The following is an 11821-nucleotide window of genomic DNA, read 5'->3' as shown; positions in this document are numbered from 1 at the left end:
GTCTGGACACGTATGTAATGCAGTGGGATCTGTCCTCAGCCTTTGGAGAAAGCCACAACCTGCTGAGCAAAACTGAGCGGTAGTCCCGCTGCCCAAGGCCTTACACAGAGTCCAGGCACTGTGTCAGAAGCAACCAGAAAGAAAAATATACAGATCCGGAGGGTACATCATTTTAGTCTCTCAGTAGAGATGGGAACAGTTGCAGCTGCCCTATCCCTGGAAAGGAGTTTGGAGTTTTCTGGGCAACCAGAGTCTTGCTTGTGAAAAGCGGCCTCGGACCTAGCTCAATATGACAGACAAGGAGAAAGGAGAGGAAAGGGTCTGGGAAATGGGGCTCCTTTGTTCGGGGCGTGACTGCAGCTCAGGTGAGGAAGTGAGTTCCCAGTTGAGCATCTGCCGGGACGGTAGACAGGTGGAGACAGGCAGCTGGCCCCGCCTCGGCTCACACCGCCCCTGGGGCGGTCAGAGCTTTTCCAGCACTCGGGGTCCCTCCTCTGAGACGCCCCCGGCTCGGGAGCCAGTGGCCTCCTCCCCCGCCCCGGCGGCACCAGGTCCCCAGCCCCGCCCCGCCACGCCACGCCCCGGGCTCAGGGCTCCCGGCTCCCGGCTCCCGGCTCCCGGGGAGGCGGCCCAGCTGCGGATACGGAGGTCTTCGGCTGCCAGGAGGATGGCCAAGGTCCCTGAGCTGGAAGACTCCTTCCTGCAGGCTCATCCTTCGCCCCAAGTTTCCCCTGAGATCCAAGAGTGTTGTGTTCAACTACTGGGCAAGAGCTTGCTCGCCTACCCTGAGGAAAGGGTGTACCTGGCTGATGAGGCACAGCCCGGGGGTTCACTGGGCAGCGGGGAGAAAGACGAAGACCTGGAGCTGCGGGTGGGAGTTAAATCAGGTGAGTGCTCTGCTCCCTCTGGCGAATTGAATGGGACAAGAGTGTACCCCAAGAAGGGCATCCAATAAGAAACACAAGCACACCACAAACATACACACATACACACGTAGAATGTTTGTCCAGATCTTTGTTTCACCGGGATAATGCTGGTGAGTTAGAGTTCATGAACTCTAGGTAATTTTGCATAACTGCTCCCACATCCCTTGGCCACCCCAAAGCAAAAGTATCTTTAGAGGTTACTTAGTTGATTTTATATTCTGCTTTTCTTTATCATCCTTTCAACTTGTAATCAGAAATGCATTTAAGCAATGGCAATTTTTCCTCTGAAGAAGAAGATGTGGACATTCATGACAGCAAATCCAAAGCAGCGGATCTACACCTCTCACAGAAGAAAACTATTACGCAGATTATGAAGGACAAAAAGAAGCAAACCCAGCTGACTCTACAGTGGTAAGTCTTCCCACAGGTTACAGGGGTACACTTAAGCACCTGTTGAAGCCAATGTCTTCTCAGTTGCTTTTCTCAATTTGCTTCTCCAAAAAACTTTTGGAAATGTAAAAGATAAATGAGAAATTATCCAAAATATTTTACATTTATATTTGGGATAGAAACAGAATCTGGTAATTGATCAAAAATGGCATGCGATGCAAGTAAAAACTACATTATTTTGTTTCTTATTGAGGGAAACCGCCATTTAAAAGATATAAGCAATTATAAATATTTTTGTCATAAGTTTTTTGTTTGACATGTAATCACTTTGGCCCTTATATATTTGATACTTTGCAGCTTGTGTGTTTATAAAGCATTTTTTTTTAAATCTATCACTTTAAATAAGGGGTAGTCTTAATTTTAACACTGCCTTTATGATAAGAGAACAAATTAAAAATAGTGTATTAGCCATAAGATGAAATGCATTTTAAATAGGGACATTTTAGAAAATCAGATAAAAATGTCCAACTTTTTTACAGCACATATCATGTATGATTTATTATAGTAAAATGTCACAAATTGGACTTTGTGGCAAATTCTTGAAAACTAAAAATGTATCAATATGCTCTCTACATATACAGAACATTATAAAATACTGATCTAAAAATAATAAGAATTTAAAAGCATAAAATTAAGCTTTCCCTGTGTTTGATCAAGCAGGAGTATAAATTTCCTCCCAAATTCCAGTAATAAACAAATATATCAATAAAAAGGGTTATTTATTGCTTAGTTATAATTTGTTCATATGTAAAATTTATAACCTAGGATTTAAATCTTGAAAATATAATATAAAAAGTAATGTCTAATAAAACCTAGTAAATTTTATTTTTATCTATTTAAGAATTTGAATCGCAATGTATGTAATCTAAATGTTTATCATTTTATAACTTAAGTCTTTCAGCTATTTGAAGTGTAAACCAAATTTTCTTCTAGTTATAGCTTGCCTGTTAAAGTTGATAACATGCTTATTGGTTAAGAATACAGGCGGATAGTAACTAAACGGAACTATCTGGAATATGTAAGACAGTCTATTCATAGCATAATTGGGATAAATGTCGTCTGCTTTCATTTATGTTATGGAGGTGTTTCAAATGGTCACTCCTCCTTTTTTTTCCAGGTCACACTGAGTGGAAATCTTGAGTTTTATTTTAGAAACATGCATATGTTTAGGTTAAAGAAAAAAAATGCCATATCTCAAATTAAAGTTGTACTCTTGTTTAGAATTACTCAGTATTTTGAAGACAAAGACAATGCCTACTACAATATCACAATAGTCCAGTGAGAAGTGGGTATTATATGCATGCCATTAAAATCTAATTTTAAAACAGTTGAATGTTTCTTAGTGATTTTTAAACCTTCTGAAATGATAAAACTCTGTCATTTTTTATTTGAATTTTCTATACTTTATTAAAAATATATGTTAAAAATTTAATAACACACAAAGTGAGTTACTTGTATTTTGAGAATTTTTTTTGAAACCCTTAAGGTAATAGATTTTCTTTAGGGTGTTAAAAGCTAGAATCGAAAATCAGAATGAAAAATCTGACTGATTAACTCTAATTTTCACTGTCAATGTTGTGTTAGGTTTTATGTATGCAAACTGATTTTATGTTTTTAAATACTAGATCTTACAAGTTTTTAGTCTTCTTTTTCCCTAAAAAATAGTAGATTTCTATTGCTTTACCTGTACATCTTCTTTAGCTTTTATCTCATGCAAATTAGAAATCTATTAAATCAGAATTCTTATGAGTTCTACCCAGTTCTAATATGAATAGGCATTCAATATTGCATAGTTTTTGTATTTTAATTATTTTAATTTTACTGTACTATAAGTAAGTTTCAGCCAAAATTGACTACTGAATTATTAAAAATATAACAGGAATAGAATTTAGAGGTTCTGGTTTTTAGATTGCTGTTCAGTCACTGCTAATATTTCAGTATATATTTATTGTATTTATATAAATTATATTCAATTTCAATTGTGGACATCTAGATGAAAAGAAGTTACCTTTAAATGTTCTAAATTTCTATGATTATATCATAACATAGAGTTGAAGTAACATATATCATGTTTGGAGGTATGGAGCTCTGGTAGTGTAGTGGTTACGAATCGGGCTGTGAACCGGAAGGTCAGCAGTTCGAAACTACAAGCTGCTCCGCGGGAGAAAGATGAGGCGATCTGCTCCCGTAAAGATTTTCAGCCTCGGAAACCCTATTCATTGTTGCTATGGGTCTTAACCGACTCAACGACACTTAACAACAATGATGAAATATATGTGCATTTCAAATGTTCAGGATGCTTAATTATTGTACTGGTCACAATAAAAATATAAAGAGATAGAACTAAATCAGTATATTTCAAACTTAAGTGAAATGAATTCACCTTATGTATTTTGAAAATAACCACATCACCACCTTGCTTAACTGCTTGAAACTCAGTACTTGTTTATAAATCCAAGTATGAGATTGTAGGCATTTGGTAACCAGAAGCCTGGCAGCCCTGAGAAGGTTGAGTTCTTTAAAACACCATCATCATCACTCTCATCATTCATAGTTCTGTATCACAGAGCAAACCATGGTGAATGAAGAGTGAGGATTTGCCCAGAAGTGAAACTTAATGTTTCGAATGCAGACCAGGCAGAAGAGATTTTATGTTAATCATGAGTTTTTAAATTCATTAATAGAAATTCACATAGGCCTGATGTAAACAGTTAAGCACTCCTAACAACTAAGGAGCTCTGGTAGAGTAGTGGTTACGAATCTGGCTGCGAACCTTAAGGTCAGTGGTTCGAAACTACCAGTCACTCCACGGGAGACAGATGAGGCTTTCCACTCCCGTAAAGATTTACACCCTCGGAAACTCTGTACATAGTCGCTATGGGTTGGAAACGACTCGACAACACTTAACAACAACAACAACACAAAGGTCAACAATGTGAATTTACCCAGAAGCACCTTGAAGGAAAGTCATGGCAATCTGCCTTGAAACCCTATGGAAAGAAGTTTTCTACTGAAACACTTTGGAGTCAACACAATGGCAACTAATTGGGTTTTGGTTTTGGTTTAGTAGAAGTTAACTGTGGGTTCTTGCTTTTCTGACTTTAGTCCTTATGATCTGATTTATAGTAATATTCAGAATAAGGAAATTAATTCATGACCTCATTTACTTGCATTTAAAATTGGCATTAAATCAATATGGATGGAAGAATACATAAAAAGTGAGAGTTAATGTTTCTGCTTTTTTCCTTAGGCTTGAAGAAAATTATATTGTATGTGAAGGAGTTTGCTTACCAAGGTGCATCCTTTATGCACATTATTTAGATTTCTGCAGGAAGGAGAAATTGGAACCAGCCTGTGCAGCCACATTTGGAAAGGTAAATGACATATACTGGTTAGAAACAAATCTATGTGTGCTCATTGTCATAGAGAATATTAAGATATTTGTTTCACAAGAATAAATGAAGTCTCTTAAGAACTGCTTGTGCTTGGAACTACTATGTATTGTGCATATTAGTAGAATCCTGGCTATCAGGAGATTTAACATGGTTTTAAAGCTTCATATGAGTATTTGTATTCCCTTCAAAGAGGGATGTATTAAAAAGCACGGTATCATCTTGTGTAAGGAAGCAAATTAAAAGGAGGTTGCATGTATCTTGTTAATGTAGTTAGTAATTATCTTTATTTTACTAGTTCAAGTATATGAAAATTTCAATAGATTTTTAATCTACTATTTAAATGTTGTTAAGCGCCATCCTGTCAGTTCTGACTCATAGTGATCCTCTATAGGATTCCCTAACTAGCTGGGTGGGTTTGAACTGCCGACTTTGGGGTCCCCCACCAGGACCCCATTATCTAACCAGTTCTCTTAATTCTCCATTTCACGCTGATTATCTTTCTACCTCAAAATCCCAGGGGTTTGTGATGGAATTTATTACATTTCTCTTGTTTAAAAACATTCCTTTGTACTCAACTTGAATGTTTAGGATCTGAATCTATAGAAATCTCTTTCTGCTCCCATAAAGATTTGCAGCCTCAGAAACCCTATACAGGGTTGCTGTGAGTCGGAACCAACTCCTCGGCACACCACCACCACCACCACTTAGACTTACTGATATCATTTGAGAATCAAAAAGCAACATATAAGTTTTTTGGGGAAGCCTTTTTCTTGTGAGATTCTTGGTCATACTCTGTTGTTTGAGAACCTGAAACATCCTAGAAAAACTGTAGAAGCTGGGGTCTCAAGTATTGCATCTCATATATACTAAACTCCAGAATCTAACCTGTAGAGGGACTCGTTGTCCAAAAAATACTGAATGTTATTGTCCAAATTTCAAGGTTTTTTTAAAATTTTAATTAACTAAGAAAACATACCTGTCTATTGGAGACAGTGTGATAATGGTTTTTGGCAGTCAAGTGATCTAGCTTCTAGCCTAGACTGATACTTAGTGTGTAGTAAGACCTTTTGAGAGGCACTTAACCTCTTTGAAACTCAGTTCATTCACTCTATAAAATGAGGAGGTTGAAAATAAGGAGGTTGAGCTTGTAATGACCACGTTAGCATTACTATTTTATGAGAACACCTTATAGCAGTAATTCTTCATTGTTTTGGAGATCATGAGACACCTTGAGACTCTAATAAAAACTATATATAGACCCAGTCTCCAGGAAATTAACACATGCAACAAGTTTTCCATGGAGCCCTCTGAAATTCATGTGTAGGTCTCCTGCGATCTGGGTTTAAAAGTTCTGTTTCATGTAGAAGACATTTTTGTTCCTTAATCATATCCTAATTTTAGCAAATTTAGAGAAAAAAATATATCAAAGATACAATTTATATTACTATTATAGTGATCCAGTAAAGCAGAGTATGCATTGGGAAGGATTTAGGATGACCATCTGGGTGGCCTTATTAAGAAGAAACTCAATTCTCTCACTAAGTGCACTGTTTTGGTTGTAAAATCAAGCAATGCACATATTGTAACAATCTCCCCTGGAAATTGAGACAATGGCAATATAACACTCCAATCAAAAAAAGAACTTCCTTGTCCCTGTTGATATATTGCTTATCAAATTAATATTGTCCACAATTCAACTTTCGCTTGCTTTCTTTTAAAGCTTTTGAAAGTGCATTGAGAGAAGGTATACAGAGCAGACCATCAGTTTCACAAAATATCACTCATTTTGTTTTATCTCAGTGATTGCAAACTTCATTATCGTGAAGTTATGATTAAGAGTAGATTGCAATAGAATAATATTTTTTCCAAAAACTAAAGCAATTGACTTTCTTTTTAGACAATTCGCCAGAAATTTCCCCTCCTAACAACACGACGACTTGGAACAAGAGGCCATTCAAAGTAAGACACATTGATGAACACATTTCAAATCTGTCCTTAAACATGAGGATTGACACAAATTTAAAATATGTATTGTCTTTACCAGTAAAGAATCAGTTGAATAAAACTGGGTATTATTTTCTTGATGAATCAGACTTTTACCAATATAAGAGAACTAAAAAGAAAACTAAGTGGATTTTAGAATGATGTCTAAAAAACTTAAATTTATACAGAAAATCGTAATCACAATATACTGACACCACTCCTGAAGGTACAATTGTCATGAAAGGGAAATGCATAGGTTAATTAAGTAATAGACTAGAATCTACAACATTCTTGAAAAGCAGGGACAAAGCCATGGAGTTAGAGTTATGAGCTGAAAGAAAGTGCCTTAGCACAATTCAAGTTCTCCCTCTACTTTTCTTTCCTAGATAATAATTTCTTAATACTGCCTTCTTTTCCATTCAAGAAAATAACCTTTTATCTTTGGTCATGTCATTTAAACATAAGCTGTCATATATTTTCTCTCTTGGAATCTTTAGGTATTTTTTGTTGTTGTTGCATGCACTGTAGAATGCCCAGTTCATAGTTTCCTGTCCACAGCATCTTCAGTTTATGTTTTTCTTCTGCCTATAAGCATATTCTTTTATGCTAGGGAAAAAAGCTGGAACCCATTGTACCTTCAGCAATTGCTCTATTATTTTTTTTCAGGGCTGTTTCTTGTAAGAGAAGTTATATATTCAGTCCTCCCCACTCAACTCCATTGACCACATCACTCTCTTGGTCCATCTAGTTCTTTATCTGGGCAAAATCTCAATGGCTCATTTTAACTGTTCATTTTCCTTGGCACCTGCCTAGCATTTAAACCTGCTGATATACCCGCTTGAGATAATTAAATGAACATAACTCTTCCTATGGCTTTTCTGTCCTATCACTACACAAGTTCTCTTCCCTATTGTAATGAGCCTTTTCTAGTTTGTCCACTATCTCTTCTGCCCTGAGATCCAGTTTAGGACTGTTCAAAAATGTATATGGCCACATGTTCAAATAAAAATTTCGACTTATAGTGACTGAACAGAACTGCCTCATAGGTTTTTCAAGGCTAAAGTCCTGTCGAAGCACTGTAGGATAAGTACTGGACTGTAAGGTCATTTTGAAGCAAAAGGTCAGTGGTTCAAATTCATCAACCATTCCTTGGAGACCCTCTACAGGGTCACTATGAATCAGAACTGATTTGACAGCACATCACAACAACAACAACGGTCTTTATAGAAGCAAACTGCCACACCTTTCTCCCATGGAGCAGCTAGTGGGTTTGAATTGCCAACCTTTTAGTTAGTAGCCAAGCACTTAACTACTCAGTGGTCTTTAGCGGTGTCCAGAGTCTCTAGACTGCTTACAGGCTGACACTGAACACACTCATCTGCTTACTCCAGTGTGTTGTATCCTATATTAGCATTTCCTACTTGTGTTTTTATGTGAAAAACCAGGAAAGCACCACTGAAACGGCTGAGAGAATCTGATCACTGTCCCATTCCTTAGCCTGCCTCTTCCTTCTTTCTTTCTTCCTTTCCTTTAGCCCTCTCTTCCATATTATTCCTCTGCAGAGTCCTATTGTTGTATAGGGTTTCTAAGGACCAGCTGGTGAGCTTGAGCCACCTACCTTGTGGTTCAAACCAACTTTGCAGTTCAGCACATTAACCCACAATGCCACACCAGGACTCCATTTACATGTATTGTTGTTGTTGTTAAGTGCCCTAGAGTTGATTCTGACACAGTTACCCTGTATAGGGTTTCCAAGGAGCAGCTGGTGAACTTGAACCACCAACCTTGCAGTTCAAATGGCTTGCAGTCTGGCACATTAACCCACAGCACTACACCAGGAATAGCACATCTTAATTCAGAGTAATCATGCTTCAGGTGGCCTGTGTCTACATGTGGCTAGTGTCTGCCTTTTTGGGTACCAGCTCATGATTTGACCAAAAATTAGGTCCAACTTTTATAATTTTCTTAAGTATATTTCTTCTCATTCTCATATTCATAACCTAACCTTCACTTTGTTTTCATTCCATTCTACAGAAGTTTCTCAAGTTGATTTTCTGAAAAATTAGATTAAATCATTTCTCTCTCCTGCTTAATATCTTTCACAAGCTCATAATTTTTACTAATTAAAGACAAACTCTTCTCACCTTGACATTCAAAGTCCATGATGACTGAGTTGCAATCTGTTTCTTATCTTATCATTTACTCCTCATTTATCAGCATGTAGCATATGCTCTTGCCAAATCTTTGCCTCAGTACCCTTCCCTTTGTTTTACCCCTACTGTCAGTCTTTAGCTCATGCTGTCTCCCTCCTATATAATGTTGAAATTTTAGCCATTTTTAGAAGACTGTCTCATGGTCTTGCTCTTCTTTTAAAGCTTTTCCTAGTTTCTTGATTTATTTCTTTGTACCCTCAGAGCAGTTTGTCAGCACCTATCTTAATGTTATATTAACTTATCTCCTACTGCCGACAGATAGTAAGGCTTTTTTTTTTTTTTTTTTTTTTTTGAGAATAGAGATATTTTCATATACTTTCTCTTGTGTGACATGTATAAAATTGTCAATTAATACTTATTTGGTTGATTTTGATGTTAACAGAATTGTGGTTAGGGACAAAGAAATAGAATTCCAGGTTGAAAAAATTCCAGGTTGAAAAATATAAAATTGGTTCTTGCCTTCTAACCAAATCAGCTTTGTTTCAAAATTGACTCAATTTAACTAACTGATTTCCACTGGATTATATTCCTACTGAATTGCATAGGTGGAGAAGAGATCAGATAGGCTTTGAGGTAAACAGATAGTAGAAAAAGAGGCAAAGCAATGGAGAGAAATCCTCTTCACAGGATCAACAAGAGGGTGATAAGCAGACTTCAGGGAAAGTCATTTAATCCTCAGAGGAGCCTTTAGGATTACAGATGAATCATTAACCCTGTCCGATGTGATACACTGAAGGTCTAGTGTAGGTTTATGTAACAACATGTGGTGACTTCAGGCAATTGGTTTGATATCTAAGAGCCATAGATATGCCCAGAAACAAAGCCATTAGCATTAGCAAAGCCTTAATGATATTCTGTTTTATTTTTGTGACTACATTTTTGTGTTTGGATATTATTGGGGAAAAGATATTTTCTCTATGTAAACTAAATATGTTGAAAGATGCAGTAAGATGTAGAATTTGTGCATTTTGTAATGGGTACTGATTTAGTGAAAATATTCGTAGCAAAGTGAGTTTTCTCTTTTTATTTTAAAAGGTAGTATGTCAAAAAAGCAGTACTGCCTAGTGTTTAAAAGCATGGAAATTAATGCTGAACAAATCTAAGCTTGACTCCCAAACTTCCCTAGATAGCCCAAGACACTGGGCAAATTACTCAACTTCTCATTAGTAAAGTGGATATACAATATTGATATCATAAGATTGTTATAAGAATTTATTGAGATAAAATATAAGAATGAATGGAGAGATTCAATATGTTTTCTTCTTCACTCCCTGGTGTTATGCTGTAGGGGACTGATAACCAAAAGGTCGGAGGTTCAAACCCACCAGCTGTTCCTCTGAAACCCTCTAAAAGTGACCTTTTAGTTGTAACCATAGACAACAATAACAACCTTAATAATATGAAATTAATCACTCCATACATCAAGAAATCAGTAATGAAATTAAAGGTTATTTATTGAGCTACACATACACAGATTGATTATCTTCAATTCTTTCCAATAATTATACGAAATAGGAATTATTATAATTTACAAGTTAGGAAAGGTTATTGACTTGTCCAAGATCACACAAATACTACAAAATAACAATATTAACATTTAAATCAAGATTTATCAGGCTCTAAAACTTCTGCTTTATCAGCTTTGTTGTTGTTGTTATGTGCCGTGGAGTCGGTTCCGACTCATAGCGACCCTGTACAGGGTTTCTGAGGCTGTAAATCTTTATGGGAGCAGAAAGCCTCATCTTTCTCCCACGCTTTATCAGCTAGTAAAGCCTAATTCTTTTTGACCTCAGTCATAGCAACAAAGTTGTTGTTTAATTTTTATTTTTCGAGGTACAAGTATTATTTAGATCTTTTTAAAAAACTGACCCAACAGTTTTTAAAACACATTAATATATCAGTTTTTACTTCAAAAAGCTAGTAAGATTTATCAACTAGTAAGATTTATCAACCCTAACTATAAGGTATTTTAAATTCTTTTATATTTATTTAAATATATTCATTTTCTACGTGAAAATAAACTTGCAACACAAACATAGTTTTATTTTTTACTTTAAAAATGTTTGCCCTAAAAGTATTTCTCTGTGTTGGTATATCATCTTTACAATCATCATTTCTAATTCAATGGTTGTTCCATGTTTTATGAAAAACATTATTATGTGTGTTGACATATGAACAACTAAATGAAACAGAAATGATAAATGAAGAAGCAATAATAGCTTAGAGAATCAGGAATTCACAATTTCTCCCAATTTTACCAGTAATTTTGCAAAGTGTACTTTTTTGCCATTGGAATGTTTAGTATCGTACCTTAGGCATATTATTGCTAAATATTTATTAAATGATTTAAAAAATATAGATGAATTTATATTAGGGTATTTTATATGGTATATTAAGATATTAGTATTATATAACTGTTCAGATGATGATTATTTAAAGAATAAGTTCTCAGTGTTTGGAAACTTCTCTTAGAGTAGCTAGTTTATATCCAATCATTTCAGATAGAAATTGCTTTAGATCAGAATTTACTTAGTAAGTTATCCTGTATTCCAGACACAAGATTGCACCACTGTTTCTAAAACTATCCTTAGATATCCTTGGGTTTATGGAAGAATAGAAGTCCAAATTTTACTTGTTCATTTTAGATATTCAAAAGTTTGGAAAATACTGATCTATGGAACAAAGAGTTGACTACCAAAAAAAGAAAAAAATCTGTTGCTATCTAATTGATTCCAACTCCTAGTGACCTTATAGGATGGCGTAGAACTGCCTCACAGGGTTTCCAAAGCTGTAAATCTTTATGGAAGCAGACTGCCACATTCTTCTCTCGTGGATTCAAACCACTGCCGAATTC

General features: G+C 35.9%; 1 protein-coding gene across 1 annotated transcript in view; it reads left to right on the top strand.

Annotated features, from left to right (window-relative positions):
- The first annotated feature begins 667 nt into the window (after window positions 1-667).
- RFX6 (regulatory factor X, 6) overlaps window positions 668-11821 on the top strand; it is an 85468-nt gene continuing 74314 nt past the window's right edge. Inside the window, exons 1-4 of the mRNA XM_006839899.1 lie at window positions 668-887; window positions 1181-1337; window positions 4627-4750; window positions 6669-6730. Of these exons, the coding sequence (XP_006839962.1) occupies window positions 668-887; window positions 1181-1337; window positions 4627-4750; window positions 6669-6730 (563 nt within the window). The remainder of the gene's footprint in view (window positions 888-1180; window positions 1338-4626; window positions 4751-6668; window positions 6731-11821) is intronic.

This window comes from Chrysochloris asiatica, unplaced genomic scaffold, assembly GCF_000296735.1.
Source record: "Chrysochloris asiatica unplaced genomic scaffold, ChrAsi1.0 scaffold00027, whole genome shotgun sequence".
In the NCBI taxonomy this organism is placed as follows: Eukaryota; Metazoa; Chordata; class Mammalia; order Afrosoricida; family Chrysochloridae; genus Chrysochloris; species Chrysochloris asiatica.
The sequence above is the reverse complement of the archived record's forward strand: the minus strand, read 5'-3'. Positions and strand labels throughout refer to the sequence as shown.